The sequence below is a fragment of the Arvicanthis niloticus genome, chromosome 3, assembly GCF_011762505.2.
Source record: "Arvicanthis niloticus isolate mArvNil1 chromosome 3, mArvNil1.pat.X, whole genome shotgun sequence".
In the NCBI taxonomy this organism is placed as follows: domain Eukaryota; kingdom Metazoa; phylum Chordata; class Mammalia; order Rodentia; family Muridae; genus Arvicanthis; species Arvicanthis niloticus.
In genome coordinates this window covers 69,525,983-69,545,199 of record NC_047660.1, presented here as the reverse complement: position 1 = coordinate 69,545,199, position 19,217 = coordinate 69,525,983, and the positions used below count along the sequence as shown (strand labels likewise).

Sequence of the window (19,217 nt, the reverse complement as noted above, 5' to 3'; positions counted from 1 at the left end):
ACACCATCTACCAGGAAATTCTCACTATAGCTAAGCAGAACCTGCTTTTGTATTGGATCTTTGGAACACTGAGTAAAATCTCTCAATCCTTCTGTCTCTGTCTCTCTGTCTCTTTGTCTCTCTGTCTCTGTCTCTCTGTGTGTATCTATTTTTCTCTTTAAAATAATAAATAATCCCAGTATTTAGGAGGTAGGGGATCTCTGTGAGTTCAAGGCCAGCCAGGGCTATAAAATGAGATGTGGTTTCAAAAAACGAACAAAAAGATGCCAAGACCTCACACTCTGAGAATATGAGAGGGGGATGGGAAGGATTTAGAGGAGTTCACCTTGTTTCTTGGCAATGACAAAAGAACAGACAGAGCAGCCACAATGGCAGGTAGAGTACATCAGACCAAAACACTCAGCCAATCAACCGTTCACCAAGCTTCTGAGAGAAAATGTTGGCCAGAGGTTAATATCTAAAATAGATAAAGAATACCTCTCCTTCAAAAGCAAGACAAATAACATGGCCCATCAAACCCAGTCAAATAACCCAACTGAAAATGGGCATGAGATTTAAGTCGACATTTATTCAAATGCCACATATCTCCAGACATCAACAGATACAGCAAAAATAAATGCCCAGGATCAATGAGTTGCAATTGACATCAGGATGCAAATCACCTCAGACCTGTTAGGACCCCCTCACAAAAGAAAAGAAAACAAAGCAGGAAGTCCATGTTGGTGGGAGTGGGGAGATTGGGAACCTTTGCATGATGTTGGTAGGAAGATAAAATGTGGTTTCTCAAAGCAGGCAAACCATCCTGAAACTGATGTCTGAGCCAACAAACCTATGTCTACTTATTAAAAGAGTTAAACTCAAGATCTCTGTGAGATATTTAAACTTCCCAGTTGATTGCAGCATTAACTACAGTGTTCATTAACTGTTCATCTTCAGTGTCCAGCAAAGAGGAATAGCTAAAGAAAATAGAATATTCAGCCTCAGATGAGGAAATCTTATCACATTCCACAATATGGATGAGTCTCAGGATCATTATGATATGGGTAGTAAACAAGGCACAGAAGGAAAACTATGGTGTGATTCACTCACAGGATATATCTATCCAAAGCAATCAGCTCGTCGGAGCCGGACTGTGGAAGGAGGGAAGAGAAGAAAGCTGCTGCTCAATGGGTGTAAAAATCCAGTCATGCATGATGAAAGGTTCTGGAAACCTGTGGTAGAACACTGCTTGTAATCAACAACACAGTCGTGCAGCGTGTGCTTAGCAGTGCATGGAGGTAAGTTTCGTGTTGTGTGTTTTTTGTTACACAATAAAAGTAAACGTGGACACTCTTCAGAATGCAAATAGAAAAAAAGATCACCTGTCAAGTTAGTGAGGAATTTAAGGATGCTGCCACGTATTCTGAGGCAGGCTCTCCGTTACTCTGGGTTGCAGTGTAAATTGGCAGATCATAAAAAAACAAAAACCAAACAAACAAACAAAAACCAAAAAAAAAAAAAAAAAAAAAAAAAAACCCAACCATATTGGAAGTATACATCAAAAGGTCTTTTAAAATGTTTACACCCTTTGATATAGTAGTTATTCGTAGAAATCCATTTCAGTGAAATAGTAACAGATGCAAATACCTTTCTAAGAGCAGAGAGTTTAAAATATATTCCATTAAGGAGGAGTGATTAATAGATGTTAATACTTTTGATCAACCCCACCTCCCAAATTAACCACTCAGAATACAATATTAAATGAGGGAAAAGTAGAAAAAAATAAATGCTTTAGGGAAGATATGTCAAGTACAAAACAAACAAAAGCAAACCAAAAGAAGGGAAGGGAAATGATCAGAACACAAAGGGAGGCTGCATGTTTGGTATGCATATCTCCTCCTCTGATAAATAAAGATGTAAAAATAAGTTTTAAGGAGGAAACATACAGCATGATAAATAGGGTTATTTCCAGTCAAGTTTATGGGTGATTTTAAAAATGAGTTTCAAAAAATTTTTCTCCTCACATTTTCCAAATGCTTGGCAAAGAACACACATGATGCCTATAGTTGAGGATACAGTTTAAAAAGTCAAATATCTGAAGTCACACACACACAAAACCAGCTTGTCCATATATATATAATATATATATATATATATTATTATATATATATTAGAGAGCATACTTGTTCCTTAGACGTTGTAAACATAAATATGGTGTGATCAAAGTTAGACTCTGCATTCTAGAAATATGGTGGCTTTTATTTAAAGTATGTCGTCAAAATATACATAGACCTTTTGGCTGAAGCTTTTACTTTGAATGTAAAAGGGAGAGAAATCAGTGCATATTGAGTTATTTCAGAAAATATGGCTTGTGGAGTGGTTTGGGGACATACATGACAGAAACAGCAGGGAGGGAAGAGAAGAGGCAGATGAGGGGTAGCAAGGACAGCCAACCCCACCCTGGTTCTCAGTGGATTGGCAGATGGCACAGCCAGATTGTCCCACCAGCCTGGAGCTAATAAAACAATTATTCAGAAGGGGATAAATTTCTGTTACGATCAGGTTCCTAGTGTTGGCTGGGTTGGAGGTGGTTATGTTCTTACTGGTTGACGCTGTAAACAGACAACAGATCAGGTAGGAGAGATGAAAGCTGGCTTATTTAGGGTCCCAGGCCCTAGACTCTGAGACAGTCAAGCTCACCACAAACACAGCTCTATTGTTTGATTTTGTTTGAGAAATATTCATTTATTGTCACTCATATGGCCTTCCATAAAATCAGCAAAAGCAGATTTGGGGGTTTTGAGAACCACTTAGGAAGTGGACATAGTTTCAGTGGGTCCACATTGCATATAAAGGCACTCAAACAATAAAACAATATTATGCTTGCAAGTCCAAAAAGCTCAAATGCATTTCTGACCGTTCAATATTAGAAGTTTATGCACAATCAGGATTGGGGACTTAAAAATTGATTTCATATGTAAGAGTGAGCTATCGGCTCTTTGCTCCTCCCTGTTTCAGAGACAGCCACATCTTCTTGTGCAGTGCCAGCCTCGTCCAGTAGCCAAAATGGTGAAGGTCAGTGTGAACAGACTTGGCCGTATAGGCTGCCTGGTTACCAGGGCTGCCTTCTGCTCTGCATCTGGCAAAATGGAGATTGTTGCTATCAACGACCCCTTCACTGACCTCAACTACATAGTCTACATGTTCCAGTATGACTCCACCATGGCAAATTCAATGTCACAGTCAAGGCTGAGAATGGGAAGCTTATCATCAATGGGAAGCCCATCATCTTTCAGGAGTAGATCCCGCTAACATCAAATGGGGTGATGCTGGTGCTGAGTATGTCATGGAGTCTACTGGCATCTTCACCACCATGGAGAAGACCAGGGCCCACTTGAAGGGTGGGGCCAAAAGGGTCATCATCTCCGCCCCTCCTGCCAATGCCCCCATGTTTGTGATGGGTGTGAACCATGAGAAATATGACAACTCACTCAAAATTGTCAGCAATGCCTTCTGCACCACCAACTGCTTATCCCCCCCCCCCCCCCCCCGCCAAGGTCATCCAAGACAACTTTGGTATCGTGGAAGGGCTCATGACCACAGTCCATGCCATCACTGCCACTCAGAAGACTGTGGATGGCCCCTCTGGAAAGCTGTGGTGTGGTGGCCGTGGGGCTGCCCAGAACATCATCCCTGCATCCACTGGTGCTGCCAAGGCTGTGGGCAAGGTCATCCCAGAGCCGAACGGGAAGCTCACTGGCATGGCCTTCCGTGTTCCTACCCCCAATGTATCCGTTGTGGATCTGACATGCTGCCTGGAGAAACCTGCCAAGTATGATGACATCAAATCAAGAAGGTGGTGAAGCAGGCATCTGAGGGCCCCTCAAGGGCATCCTGGTCTACACTGAGGACCAGGTTGTCTCCTGTGACTTCAACAGCAACTCTCACTGTTCCACCTTTGATGCTGGGGCTGGCATTGCTCTCAATAACAACATTGTAAAGCTCATTTCCTGGTATGACAATGAGTATGGCTACAGCAACAGAGTCGTGGACCTTAAGGCCTACATGACCTCCAAGGAGGAGGAGGAGCACTCTTAAATACCATCAATAAATGTTCGATGCACCCCCTGCCCCCCCAAAGTGAGCTATCTTTTCCACATGGCAATAAATAGGTAGAGATGAGTGTCTGATAGTCTCTTGGGAGGCCAAGGACCACTGATGTACCACCAGTCTCTATTTGGTCCATTTGTTCATTCAGATTCCCTTGCCTGTCATCCTGATGAATGCATTCCTGCTGGCCATCAACAGACTGACTTCCTGGACTGCAAGCTTGCAAGGCTTACAGTGATTGACAGAAACGATACACTTAACAAGTCGTGAGCTGCCTAAGATCAAAGCCTCTACAGATATAAAAACTCAGAGAAAGCAGAACTACCTGTAAGTAACTTTCATAAAGACAGACTCGATTAAGCACCATCAACATTGCCCAAGTCATGCTGGGAGAGAAGAGAAAGATCCCGGTGGAGGGCAGAGGTGTCTGGACCAGCTGACAGTAATGGAGGAGTGCCTCTGCCAAGGCTTGGGACAGCTTATAGGAAGTTCTCAGCCTAGTGTTTGGAACTTAGTAGGAGGTTAATAAATATTTGTTTCCATCCTCCTTACAGCAGATGCAGAGCGCAGCAAGGAGGAAATGGAGCCAGTGTAAGGCAAGCACAGGAGCACAGCATGCCAAGAGAAGGGGGTAATTGTAGCCTAGAGATCAGTAGCAGCAATAGAGCAGACTGGGGGAAGTTCACATGCCAGAGCGAGGGACTATAATTAGGGAGATGGGTAACTGTAATGGGATTCAAAAGGTTGTTGACAGTCACATAGTCAATACAGTAAGTGAGTCCAGAGAGTAAGGGAAACTACAGTTACCATACAGAAACACTGTATGAAGAGAAAGAACTCAACTCTCTAAAGAAGGGTTGCTGGCTAAACCTTTACATTTTCGTAACAGAGAAAAGTACAGAGGATCTGTACAATAAGCTGGATAGCTAGTTGTCTTCAGTCTAAGAATAGAATTTCTGTAATTAGCGGAAATAAGGTAATTGTCTAATAAAGTTTATTTTTGGCTCATCAATAGTGTGGCTTTTGTTATTCTGGAGTAATTTATCTCCAAAGCCTCAATTAAAAGAAGAAAAGCCGGTTACTAACTGGAGTAAAATTAAAAAAAGCATCATGTCACTACAGTAATAGCCTGTCAGAGAGCGATACACACACGGTGCCGAGCAGTAGAATGGAAGGCTACCCGTGCAATTATTTCTTTTTTAGCTCCTTAAGTAGAGTCATAACCTAAATGTGTGTGTGCCTGTGTGTGTGTGTGTGCGCATGTACACTCGCTGTTTATACATTGGGTAGCTTTTGCAGTATTTATTTCTTTAAATATTTAACAGTCTGGAAAGTCAGTGATAATATGTGGCGTCTCTAGCATGTTGCAAGGGCTTAATAAATGCTAGAATAATAAATTCCTCTATGATGAAAAACAGCAGTCAGTAAAACTATCACAGCCTACAGTATTTTAAAGACACAGTAACATAAAAAAAAGCATAAAATACAAACGGTGCCTTGATTAAGCCATGGAAATAAAGGGACATTTGTCTTCATTTAAAAAAAAAAATTTGTCTTTCATTTAAAAAAAAAAAAAAAGTCCACCTAGGACTTTTAAATTCCCCAGAGTTGAAAGAAGAGACAATATAAATAAGGGATTAAAAGTAACTTTTAACTTTTCTTTTCCTTTTTCCTCTCCTCCTTCTATCTCTCTCATTTCTTTCCTCCCTACGTTCTTTTTCCTTTCTCTTGGAACACCCCGTGAAATGGTGGGTGCTTCTGGGACCCTTCAATTATCCCTGCCCCCACTTCACCAGTGAGCAGATTCTTTCTCTTTTTCAAGCCCCCCTCAAGGGTTTGACTTTGAAAGCAGACACCCCCAGCTCATCGTGCGCAGCACGGTGAGCTGGGGGTGGGGGGGTGGCGGCGAGATGCCTGGCTTCCAAGCTGGCGGGGCCGAGAGCCGGGACGTGCGGCTGAGGACGAAGACCCCGCGCTCCAACTTTCCGGAGGAAGTGAGGAGAAAAACAGAGCTGCCCCTTTAAGGGCTTCCCTTCCCCTTTACTCTATGTTTACATAACACGGGGCGCTCGCGGGCCGCGGGGGCCGGCGGGCGGGGGCCGCGGGAGCGCGGAGGCGAGGGCGGCGGCGCGGCCGTCCCACCTGCCCGGCCCGCTCAGCCCCCGGCGGCGCGCGCTCCTCCTCCCGCGGGGCTCCCGTCGCCGCTCGCAGTCCGTGCCGGGTCCCGCTCGCAGCGGCCAACAAACGTGTAGCTCCGGGAAAGCCGGCGGGCGACGCGCGCAGCCACGACGGAGCAGCCGCGGGACTGGCCGCCCCGCGCCCCGTTCGCCGCCGTGCCGTTCCCCGGCGCGCTCACCCCGTTCTCGGGATGGGAGTGTAGCGGCGGCGCGGACTCGGCGGGGATCGCAGCGGAGGCGGCAGCGGCGGCGGCCGAGCGGGGCTCCATGTTTTCCCCCGGCCAGGAGGAACCCAGCTCCCCCAACAAGGAGCCGGTGAAATACGGAGAGCTGGTGGTCCTGGGGTGAGTTGGGGACGCGGGCTGCGGGGCGTCGCGGAGGGATGCGCTCCCGAGGGCCCGGGTCCCCGGGGCACTCGTTGCTGCGGCCCGGAGGGCGCTCCTGCACCGCGCGGAGTCGCTCGGTGCAGCTAGGAGCTGGGGACTTCTTGTTCCCGAAGACAGCAAACGCGGAGCCCTGTCCCCGAGCCCAGAGCCCAGTCCGCGGGGGTTATGCATTGTTCCAGTCTGTGACCCGGGTCGCCGGCTGGCCTCCGCTTTTTTTGCGCCGCGAGTGAGCTCGGCCGAGGGCCTGGACTGGGTCCTGTTTTTCCCGAGTCCTCTCAACACTGGTTCCCGGATCTCCCGGGTTTCCACACCTCTCGGGTCTCCGCACCCCTTACATCCCCTTGCACCTCGGGCCCTTGCACCCCTCGGGCCGGGCCTTTCCGATGCCCTGCCAGCGGCTGGGAGCTCGCCACCCTGCCTCGGCTTTCACTCCGCTGGTGAAAATCACATTTTGAAGATAGTAATTATCTACAATCGTTAAAACGGCAGCAATTAGAGACTTCATCTATTTCCTGAGTTTCCTTGTGACATTTCTATTGTTTACCCTTAATAAACCAGGAGGGAGGCTTCGAAGGATTAAAGCAGGGTAAAGTGGGCAATGAAAAGGGTGTGGGTGAGGGAGGCGGAAAGTGCAGGAAACTCAGAGCTGGAGCAACTTGGGTTTAGTGCTGCTGGGGAAGGATTGTTTTCCCTTTGGATGTGTGGCTCCAGGGAACCCGCGCTTTTGTCCTCAGTTGAGAGATCTGTATTCAGACCCACGCGGGTGCTGATGGGTGGGCTTAGAGGCACGCGAGGAAGCCCCCTCCCGACCCCTAATCAGAGACTCTGGGAACTTTGAGAAACGTGTTTTGATTACTACCTTGAAGTAAGTGCTGATTTAAATTCTCATTCTCTCTCTCTCTCTCTCTCTCTCTCTCTCTCTCTCTCTCTCTCTCCCTCTCTCCCTCCCTCCCTCCCTCTCTCCCCCTCCCCCTCTCTCCCTTTCCCTCCCTCCCTCCCTCCCTTCTTTCAAGACAAGCTAAAGTTTCCTAGTCTTCCTCAGTTTGTTGCTAGCATTTCTCTGGGGCTAGTACTGGAAATATCATTGCTTATTTGGAAGCTCAGTAGATGAGCGCCTTCCGCACCTGCATGGGAATTGCATGCACTTAAGAGACAGATGTCAGAGTTCGCTGGGAAGAGGAGGGGATGGGAGGTGGGGAAAGCCACAGTTTAGTCTGTCTTATGTAACTTCAGCCCAGCCTAATTTTGTGGAGTTTGGTTTTGTTTATGTGGCTGGCTTTAGAGTATGCTTAACACTGTGAATTTGACACAGAAGATTAACTTATGCCAGAGCCATTTCATTATTTCCTTTTGAGGCAATCTGCTGAGATGTTTCAGAGCAGTGTAGAATAAGCCCGGAGAGGTTTGTGTTCATAGCAAAAAGTGTAGGACACGCCAAAGCCGGGAAGAGAATTTATACCCTGGACTGTTGTAATTTAGTGTCTCTGTAACCACATTGCCCGTAGCACCTGCTCCGACCTTTCCTAATGCTTTTCCTGCATCCGAGATGGCTTAGTGGTTTCTTACCTAATTGTTGGAGGCAGGCAGGGCAGTTATCTGTGCACCTTACCACATGCCAACACTGTTTGGACGTTGAGTATCATCCAGTAGTGGACGGAACACTTCCATTTTCACTGTAGGACAAGGCATAAGTAGAGAGAAACCTGAATAAGTAAGTGGCTAATGATATCTGGTGTTGCACTTCTTCAACTGAAGTTGGTTGGCAGTAGAGCCCTGCCTTTTGGGGATGGGGGGTGGGGGGAATGTTGCTTTTTGCTGGCTTAAGGACGGTCTTTAAGGAAGAAAAATGGGAGTAGCTGATGGTTTGTGTATGCCTGAATTGTGGCTGCCGCCCTCCCCCTCTTTCTTTCAGATTTCTGATTCTTGCAACATTGAGCACGCTAAAGAGTACCTGTAAAGTAGTGGACTAGTTAGATTTTCACGAATCTAACTAGATTCAGTTACACAGTTCTGCCCACTGGACTTGAGAGTATGCCTTCCCCTTTAAAATAACAAGTGCATTTAAATGAAAACTGCCATTACTTTGCATGCCTGGTCCTTTGGGACCTAAATATTGGTGAGCAGAAACGTCTAGGAAATATTCTTGATGAAATTTTTGAGTCTAAAGATACAGCATCAGATGATGTTAGAATATTTTGTTTGCTTGGAAAGTACAGTGATTTTATTTTAACTGCTGGGGTGATTCTCCTTTTTGCTGTGTTCTGAATCACATGGTAAAATATCACTTGGGAAATTTGGAGAGCAAGCTGTAACGTTGATTCAGGCCTAGATCTATGTGCGTGTGATTCTTGTCATAGGCTGCACAGTAGAATGCCATGTGGGATTTTAGTGGGGTCGTCACTTTCTGTCCAGTTAGTGGAATTTAAATTATTTGGTAATCCTAACCAGTTACTGTGTCATAGTTGCAAGTTCTTGTTATGTCTGCTGCTTAATTGAAGATGGAGACATGATTGGCCTATTTGCTCCTTTTAGCTGAGAAGTATTATTTTGGCTATCACTTTAAAGTCTGGGAAGTGGTTTGGGATTTAAGAGCCATTCAAGGTAGTGGAGTCCTGATTAAAGTCTCGGTTTTTTTCCTGACCCACTGGCTCTGTGAGTTTTGATTTAGTTTCTTCCTCTCTGTTTCTTCAGCAATATCAAAATAGTCTCCGAGGAGCCTCTCTGGGGTATACGCTGTTGTTCTGTTCATTCTCTCAAATGTGGAACACACACAGTTAACAAAGTCTAAATAGCTTGGTATTTGTTGATTTTCATGAGTCTTAAAATGATGATGCTAGAACTCACATGGGCACACATCCATCATCATAACAGCAGAAAAGCAATCAGTGCTGGGCTGGGACGGGGGAGGTAGCTCAGTGAATAAGTGCTCGATGCACAAGCAAGAGGACCTATGTAAAAGGCATGTGATTACATCTGTAACTGCAGCACTGGGGAGGCAGAGATAGGCAGATCCCAGGGGCTCCCAGGGTGGCCAGTCTAGTCCGAATGGCCAGCTCCAAATTCGGTGAGCCATCTGTCTCAAAAATTAAAAGTGAAGAGGGACAGAAGAAAACACCTTACTCTGGTCTCTGGCTCCCGGAGGTGCATGTGTGTGCAGTTAGGTACATGCAATTAGGCAGTTAGGCCCAGTAGGTATGAGAGCTTGCCATCAAACCTGGCAAACTGAGTTTGACTCGGGGTTCACACAGTAGATAAATCCCACTGGTAAATTGTCCTCTGACCTCCATCACACCTGAACTATGGCACACACATGTGACACATCTAGTCCCCAAAGTAAATAAGTGTAATTACATTTTTAGAGGGAAAAAAAAAATCATGTTTGAAGTTAAGCAGACTGAGACAAATGACAGAAGGAGCATTAATCTGGTGATGGAGCTTTGGAGGGCAGGAGTCTAAGAGGTATATTATTTAGCCCTTCACAAAGAAACCAGGGCTCTTGAAAGGAGGTAGGGCTCCTTTACTTCTGTGTTCTTCCTGTGCTGGGTCAGTCTCATGGTTTACTTCTGGAGGCTGACTCCAGCTGTGCTGCTGGGCCTCAGAGCCCTTTCTGAAGTCAGTTTGAAGCATGCCTACTAATGGCCCATCCTGGTTTTGGGGGAAAATAGACTGCTTACTCCCTTGATTTCTCTCGCCTCAGCGTTGACTGGGTAATGCACTTTGCAAGGCTTAAGTTCTATTTGATGTGACACAGAACATGTTTTTTTTCAACACTCTCAGCCAAGGGCTCTTCATCTGGGCTCTGCAGAATTCAGGGAATCCACAAAGTAGGATTTGGAAAAACCCTGCTTTTACAGTTCTCCACCTGAAATCTAGTATTTCACTCAGAATAGGCAACACAGAGACCTGCTGACTATTTGTTACTTAATGTCTTAATACAGAAATAGAGGTGTGAGCAAAACATAGGGGTACACACATGAAATCCTGGGGAGTTCCTGGTCATTCTCGGCTACATAATGACATCATAAGCTTAAGGTCAGCTTGTTTGGGCTGAGAATATAGGTGTGGCAAAGCTACTACCTAGCATGTGCCAGGCCCTGCTTTCTACCCCCAGCACTTAGACTGTTAGAAGTTCCAGTGAACTTAAACAGACTGTTAGAAGTACCCGTGATTTTTCCAGTGTAAAGCTATTTTGATAACAAAGTAACTAATTTCATTGGTAATCCATTGTATTTTATTTTATGCATTGAAATCCCCCTTTTCCCCCTCCCTGAGCAGGACTCAGTGGGCTTCACCAGATTACTAACGGATGCTTGGCACAAAAAAGGTTTAAGAGTTCCTTACAGTCAAGGCTTATCATCCGCTGTGGCTGGAAATGCAGTCCACTGGGCAGGTGCCTGCTCTTCCCCCGGGTTGGCAGTTGTTCTGTCAGATGAGACAACAGGTTCTGTTGCTTGATCATGCTATGGACTCAGACTTTACAGTTTTTAAGGCTGCTCTTATCCATGGGCTTCCCGTGTTGTGCTCCTTGGTCCTGCCTCGATGGGCTCTCTCCTACTGTATACTTTCCTTAGTTTTTACTCTTATTTGACCCCCAAAATGTCAAACATTGTATTTTATAGACTAAAAGATCCTCGAATGTTTAGAAATAAACAGAATCTTTGCTGCCACTCAGCATGTGGGTGATATGGAGAGCTGCAGCCAGTGTGTCTGTGGATGGGTGCCTCATTCCGAGGCTATTATGGGTTATGATGTTACTAGCTTGGGCTTGCTATGTTTTCCTTTACTAACTTTAGCCTTGTTTGGTGTGTGTGACTGTCTGTCTGGCTGTGGGCTTGCCAATCTGGCTTTCTTAGATCTGTTTCTTTTACGTGCCAAGACTGAAAAAAACTTCATTAGGACTTTTCATTTGGGACGTATTTCCTCATGCAACTGTCATTTCAAGATGCTTTGTGCAATCAAAGTGAGACCAGATTGATTCAGGGTCCAGTGACGTTACTTATCCAAAAGATAAAACACAGACAAAAGTGAAACAAAATAAGACATGGCATTCAGTCCACCGTAGGGAGACTGATCCCGTCACCCTGGTGACACAGGTACAGGGATAGTGACTTCCTTGAGTGGGATCGTGGGTTGGCTTTTAAATGAGCATAATAGCCACACATGGGCCTCATTGGCATGGGAGAAAAATATCCAGGAAAAGGAATGTCCATGATTTAATTAAAAGGGTCTCCTAAGTTGTTTCCTGAAAGGAAAATGAAGATGAAGTGATTGAGTTACAAAGTTTTTAATTGTCATCTTCGTCTTTTAGAAGACAAGTTGACAAACGCAGAACATGCTTCACATGTCTTCGTTTTGTCCCAGTTGGCCATTCTGAGCCACTCTCTCAGCCACCTCGTGTGATGATGAGCTGTGCTGCCTGTGGCTTGTGATTTATGACAAGCAGTCAAGGGCGGATCTTGCAGATGATTCAGTGATGTTACTTTAATACTGCCTGTGCTTTCACCCCCACACATTGTGATGTGTTCCCTAAAGTGGGAGCTAAGGGGCGGAGTCACATCAGGCAAGTGCCAGGAATTTATTCGTTCAACAAATATTTATTGTGTGTCTACCCTTCCAGACCCTGGGGATGCAGCTAGAAATAAAAGGCAGGGTTCCCACCCAGACGAATTGCTAGATACTTTCGTCACATCCCTGTAGTGACCAGCTATCGTTGAGGTGGAGTTCATTATTTGTCTCCCACATACTGTTAGATGCCATGCTTGATATTCAGACGTATAAGGTGGCTTAGTCTGTGCTGCAGAGCTTCCGGCATGATCAGGAAGAGCAAAAGATGCATGCTGTCATTTAGCAGACCCTCTGTCCTTCACGAGAAGGGGAAGAGGTGGCCCAGAAAGAGGCAAGAGAATACAAAGATTGCTGGCATCTGGGGAGAGCACTGTGCTTAGTTCCTTCAGGAAAGTGATTGGGGAGAATAGTGAGGTAAGCTGTGAGGCGAGACAGAGACAGGCCTCGAGGAGTATTGTGGGAGAGTCTGAGACTACTGCAGGGTCAGAATAGTAAGGGCTGTGGACAGAACCTTCTACAGAGAGGGCACCATGGTGATGGGGAGGAAACTGAGGTAGAGTCCATCAAGGCAAAGACAGAGGTCTATGATCTGGCTTTCCAGGCCCTGCTTCCTGTTACTGGGACCTAGTTTAATCCCTTGCCTGGTATCATGGGTCAGTTTGGTCAATGACTATAGTCTTACTGGTTAAGGCCTGACCCTTACCCTGGACCACTGTCACAGACAAGCACTGTCTACCTCATGTTCACTTTGAGGAACAAAGATGGCAAACATGCAGGCAGGAAAAAAGGCAAGAATGTCAGAGAGTGGTTGGGTGTGCATGAGGGGAGGGTGCAGGGTGGGTGCTAGGGAGAAGTGGGACCCCCTCAGAATAATCCAGGAAGAGCTGCTGAAAGAACTGTCTTCATAGCACCCGCTGTTCAGTGTTGTTTTCCTTGTTAATACACATTCTGATGTTACAGCCAAAAAGATAGACAGGTATTCTATCAATTAAGGAGGCAGAGTAGTTTCCCAAAGGGAAGACAGAGGCACAGATACAGAGACAGATCCTCACTACAAGCACGAGTCAGTGTGAAGCGCCAAGAAGAGGTATGCGTATACCCAGTATGTCCAGCGTGGTTCTTGAATTCCACCAGCATTCATTGAAACTGCATTGTCTTCCCTTCGTGGACGTTGATTGGATGGGCAGGGACCTGTGAATTCACCAGTTGAGGAGTGCTGGTCACATCTTTTAGGGGCACAGCAGATACTCACGGAGTGTCTCCTCGAGGAGGAGCCACTTTACGGACGTCAGCTGTTTCAATTCTGATTTGTTTTTTTTCTTTTCATGAGTTACCTGCCAGTCATGTGGTCACCTGCACCAAGTTCTGCCTCACAGGGAAGCAGGACTTCTGTTCTGACTTTCCCAGCTGCTCTGAGCTGCACTGCAGCGCCATGGTGACTTGAAGGGCTGTGGTCATCCATGTAAGTCCACTATGGGGCGTACAAGCGTCTTGCATAGCATCTAACGCATAGACATCAGGGTCATTTCAGCCTAGAGGTTAGGGCTTGGCTGAGACTTTCTTTCCAGCCTGTCCACACAAGGCTACTCACTCAGACACTTAGTAGACTTGGTTTCTCACTTTTTCAGCTTGTGTAAAACCTGTTTGTAGCATAAGAAGTCATTACTACAAGCTTTCTGCTTCCATTCTAATTAAGAATGGCTCCACAGAATCCAGCCACAGCAGGCGGTCGCTGCCTTCAGCTTCTGGGTTTTTGGTGGGAAACAGACTGTTAACTATCCTAGCAAGCTCCCCAGAGAAACCGTAGCCTCTGCCCTTCTTTTTTTTTTTTTTTTTTTTTTTTTTTTTTTTTTTTTTTGCCCTTTTCCATCCCTCCCCATCCTTGCCTCTCCCTCCATATGCCTCCCTAGTCTCCTCTTTCTGTTCTTAGGCTGTGGAATATGAATTGTCACCACAACACCTTGTGCTCTGAATAATGAGGCTTTCCTTGGGTACTTGACTGATGGGTTACCTCGAGGAGAGGTTCTTTCTTCAGAGTGCTGTAGACACGGGAATTTGCTTTCACTCAAATTCCAGAAACGTCTGTAGACCAGTCCTCCTCCATTTCAAGATGTTTTCCCATGCTGTACCTGTTTTCACGTAGTAACTTCAGTGCCTCATCTTAAAGCCTTTCAGAGAAAGCATCATACTGCCACTGAGGTGGAGCTGAGGCCACTTTCCCAGTTGGTCTTGTGGTTGGAGGGAAGTCAGATCTTTGGCATCACCTCACACTCTATTCAGACAGCCAGAGCTCCCCTGCCCTGCCTGCGTGTGTTGGTCCTCAGTGGTTGGTGAACCCTCCCTTTCAGACCTGCTGGTTTTTGGGTTTGCTTTGGTCACTGTGGTGGAAGGAACAATGCCAAGCTTCTATGCATTGCCTTAGTGGCTGCTGTAGCCTCTGCCCTCCACCTCCACTTCCACGGGGGCCAAACCCCACTATAGACAAGATGACAACAGAAACTTAAATTTTTGTAGTTTTGAACTTCAGGACCAGGATGTTGGGGGGCAGGGTTGAGGGATGTTCTAAGGCCCCGTCCTTGACTGACACATAACCACCTTCTCACATGTTCTTTGGCTCCTTCGCCTGGCCCACCTGCCTGTGGATGGGGCCTTCTTGTGTCACCCCATTTACCTTTAATTACCTTTTTTAAAGCCCATCTCCAAACACAGTTAACACCTTGGCACTTTCTGGGAGTTAGTGTTTCAAGGTGAATTTTATGGAAGTACAGTTTTACACCAGAATGTTCTCTTAGATGAGGGCTTCCATGTCAAGAAGTTTGACTGCTTCCCTGGAGAGAGTGGTGCTGGTGTGTGAGGGATTTACATGAGAGGAGGAAAAAGCTGGCAGGACCCTGTCTAACATGGCCGCCACTATCTTCAGATATGGACAGATGAGTGATATCATCAGAGCTCCGTGGGCCCATTGAGCTGCCAGTTGACATTACCCAGAACAGCAAGAAGGCTCTTTCCACCGTCTCTGTCCAAATGAGAGAAGTGTGTGTGTGTTTGTGCGTGTTTGTGCATGTCTCTCTGTGTTTCTCTCTCTCTCTCTCTCTCTCTCTCTCTCTCTCTCTCTCTCTCTCTCTTTCAGTGTGTGTATGTGTTGTGTTGTGTGCTGTTGTGTTCTGGGAGGCTTGTTTCGCAGCAGCCATACACACCACGTTTGCATTTAGTTCCCTTGTTAGATCTGACAACTCTAATATGAAGTAGATTCATGGAGCTTTTGTAGAGTTGTTTTTCTTTCGTTTAGGTTATTGATTACTTTAATTAGCATAATTACAGTATTTTAGATGAGTTATTCTAAACATTAAATACTGGAGGTTTTTGAGAATCTTAACTAACAAAAGCATCTGGAATAACTTTATCAAATGTAGTTATCATTGAGGTTCCTTGTCTAGTCTCCATCCTCCTCTGGAGGAATCCCTCCCAGCATTTGTGGTTCAGGACCAGAGGAAAGGCCTCTGCATTGCAGTGAGGGGCCGGTGGCCGCCTGGAAAGCAAGCTCACATACATGTGTCGTCCCTGTCTGTGGCTCTGGGAGGTAAGATTGTACTGCAGTTACAAACACTTCAGGCCTCACACATGCCGTGGAGAGAGGTATCTGTGGTGCCGTGTGGTTTGGGGTGGGGTGGGGGCAGCTTGTTTTCTACAGAGAAGCCAGTTGTGACATCCACAGTGCGGCTGGCTCTTTCTGGTGCTGGGTATCGAGTAGAGGAGGCAGCAGACCTGGAAACTGCCATTGCTGGCTCTAAACTGGACATGTCCCCTAGAAAGGAAAAAGAAAACAAACCAATCTGGAGACAACACAGAAAACAAGCTCTTCCTGTAGGCAGCTGAGAGGAATGTAATTTCTAAGTTAACCCTAACATTTTCTACTTTTAATCAACACAGTGTTGAGTGAAACTTTGAAATGTTGTGTTTTTTTTTTTTTTTTTTTTTTTAAGTTACTAGCATTTCCAGTTTTGTAGTGTTAAAGGTTAAAGGTTAAAAAGGTGTCACCCCTCGATTTTTGATAGTGATGGTTTGGTATGGTAGTTTGAGTTAGAGCGCGGGTGCTGGGACCCAGGTGACAGTGCAGAGCTGCAGCACTCGCAGGGAGATCATAACAGCACGCCAGGGTCTATCAGGTGTTTTACATGACTCTCCCAGGATCTCATATCATTATCTGGGCAGTGAGGTTCCAATTTAGTGACTTGTCCAGGCTTCTCCTTGGTGACAGAGCCTGACAGGGAGGTCAGTGTGTATGGCCCAGAAATTTGCTTCTTTCCATTCAGCAAAGGACAGAGAACATGTTACCAGGTGCACTGGGACAGTTTCCCAAGGCAGCCTTTTGCAGCCTTTGAGCAGTTTTGAAGGCAGAGTGTTTGTTCTGGGACTGGAGTACAGAAGCCACCAGGGGCGTTGGAACCTTGAGACTGAAGTGCTTGGGGAAGGGATGGAATTGGAAACTGTGGCTAGCGTAGTATCAGGAGTCAGTAGGCTCTTACGTTAGGGACTGGGAGTGATCCTAGTCAGTCTTCCAGGCTTTGTAGTCTATTGGCAGAAAAGGACTTGGAGCAAATTAAACCTAGCTAGTTGCTGCCAAGTATGAGGGCAGCCCCTGGGGACAAAGTGTGTTTTTGTGTGAGGGACTTGAGTTCTCTGGCTCCACTTGAGCAGAGGTTGGAAGGATGTGTGGGAGCTAGTGGGGATGAACCGGTTAGTTCCGGTTAGTGAGGTGAGAACATGGTGCATGAAGCACACCGAGAACCTGAGGAGTTGAGACACTCTGTGTTTGGAAATCAAAGTCGGGGTGGACGACTGGAAGGCTGGAAGGGCAGAGGCTCTGGCAGGGAAGCTCCGCTGCTCGTGCTTCAGAGTCTTGGGTGCAGGAAGCTCTTGTGCAAGGCTGTGAATAGTTGAGTCTGGTAATCCTCAGGACCTTATGTGACTGTAGTTTCTCTCCCCCCCCCCCAGTTTCCCCCACCCCATCTCTCTTCCTTTTCCTGCTGAGGGACAGTCACTCTCAGTGTTTGTAGCACTGTTTTGGCAGTGGCATTTGGGTAACAGTGTGGTCATTTCGTCCCATGGGGGCTTCTTGTTTTAGAGACACAAGCTACAAGCGATGAATGTTTTGGGATTGAGTCCCACTGGCCCAAGCAGTTGGGGCCAGATACCATTTTCCTCTCCACACTCTGTCCTTCCTCCACCCCCTCCGGCTTGGCATTCCAGAAGGCCCAGGTCATGGTGTCCCCGTGAGTGTCTGCTGGGGTGGGAGGAAGTGGGATGACATCAGAGCCCACTGTTCCCCTTTCCTTGTCTGCAGAGGCTCTTTCTAGTAGTCATTGTAAGAAGCAGCTGGCTGCTGTCCTACAGACCATTACTGTGGTGGTTCAAAGCAGGCTGCTCCCTCTACTGGAGTCCCACCCTACCCCATGCCACCCCACTGCCTTTTGCCCAGCCACACCAGCAGGAGTGTGCATAGAGCCTGGCCTTTTGCTCCAGACCAGCCCCTCAGATATGTAACTAGGCAGAACTGTGTCTTAGTGACACTTGTGGGAGTCCCGGTTGTTGCTTGCATTCCCTGTCCGGCCTTTGAGTGTCCTTCTCTTCATCTCCATGGCCTTCAGGGTGTGCTGCTCACTCCCTTTGAGTTGAAGTGAGGCCTTCCAGTGCTGAGAGAACCTGTGTTTGAGGTCTCTAAGTTAGGGGAGAAAGCAATAGGATCCAAACCTTTTTCCTTTTCTGTGGAGACAGGTGATCCTCCCCTGGACAGTTGCTTCTTACTGTTTACAAGCCTGATTCCTCTTCCCTTCAGGAGGGGGCGAGGCAGAAGACTGGCTCCTAGGCCCTGATGATGACTTCTGACCTTTCTGAGTATTCTCGTCTAAGTCCTATGTGGAAGTGTGGCTGGCCCCAGCCTTTGAACTCAAGACAGCCTTATGGCTTGCCTTGTAAGTGAAGAAAGCTAGGACTTGGAGCTCTGGGTGACCCCTCACCCACAGCGTGGCTGCTCCACTCCTTGTCCCTCCCCCTTCTTTCTTTTTTTGAGCCACAGAGGACTCAAGTATCCCTGAGATCTATAGCATCTCACCTGGTTTCATCCTGCCAGGTCTTAGGGGTCCTGAGGATGGTACCCAGGGCTGGCCTGTGTCTCCACTCGATTTGTCAAAGATTCCTTTCTTTCCTCTGTGTTCAGCAGCTGACCTACATCCCTTTAATTCACCTTTTCAGGTTAACCTGCGTGCACAGAGCACAAGACATCATTCCTTTAAGGCAGTTACCAGCAGTAAAATTTGTGTTTTCTTGTGTTTATAACTTAGATTAGCTTCTTCAGTTAAAAAAAAGATTGCTTTGTTTCCCCGTTTGCTTCTAAAACACGGATTTCTACCCCTGTCTTACGCATCTGGATATATCACAGCTGAGTTGATAGTTCAAGGAAAACATGCCTTGATCATGCAGATCAAGCCTTCCTAACACCGCAACCCTTAAAACAGTTCCTCATGTTGTGGTGACCCTAAGCCATAAAATTATTTTTGCTGCTACTTCATCACTATAATTTTGCTACTGTTACGAATTGTGATGTAAATATCAGTGTTTTCCAAGGGGCTTAGGTGACCCTTAGGTGATAGGCTCATTCATTCCCCGAAAAAGGGGGCGAGACTCACAGAACAGGTGAGTCGTGGGAACAGGTGATTGCAGATTGCCTCTGTGGCTTCCTCGGGGGTGGGTCCACCATATGACAGCTCTGACCTTATAACTATGGTACACAGCCGTGGAGTCCTTTCTCCTTCCCTCTGCTGTTGGGAGCTATTTAGACCAGCATTTTATTAGGTTGATCGCTTAAGGAAGGGGCTTCAGTGACACTTCCCTTCCTCAGTAAAGATTGGCATTTACCTACGGCTCAGTGCTGCTATTTGTGGCGTTTTCCTTTCCTGTCTCTTGGTCTTCCTGTTATTGATTAAGGGAAAAGACTCACAAC

The 19,217-nt window shown here is 46.5% G+C and overlaps 1 protein-coding gene and 1 long non-coding RNA gene across 2 annotated transcripts in view; both read left to right on the top strand.

Annotated features, from left to right (window-relative positions):
- The window catches only part of LOC143441736 (uncharacterized), a 45,338-nt gene extending 41,190 nt beyond the window's left edge, over window positions 1-4,148 (top strand). Inside the window, exons 2-3 of the long non-coding RNA XR_013109386.1 lie at window positions 1,109-1,277; window positions 2,998-4,148. This is a non-coding gene — a long non-coding RNA (uncharacterized LOC143441736). The remainder of the gene's footprint in view (window positions 1-1,108; window positions 1,278-2,997) is intronic.
- A 2,025-nt stretch (window positions 4,149-6,173) lies between these two features.
- Window positions 6,174-19,217, top strand: part of Peli2 (pellino E3 ubiquitin protein ligase family member 2) — a 145,021-nt gene continuing 131,977 nt past the window's right edge. Inside the window, exon 1 of the mRNA XM_034499095.2 lies at window positions 6,174-6,610. Coding sequence (XP_034354986.1) covers window positions 6,534-6,610 — 77 coding nt within the window. The 5' untranslated portion in view covers window positions 6,174-6,533. The remainder of the gene's footprint in view (window positions 6,611-19,217) is intronic.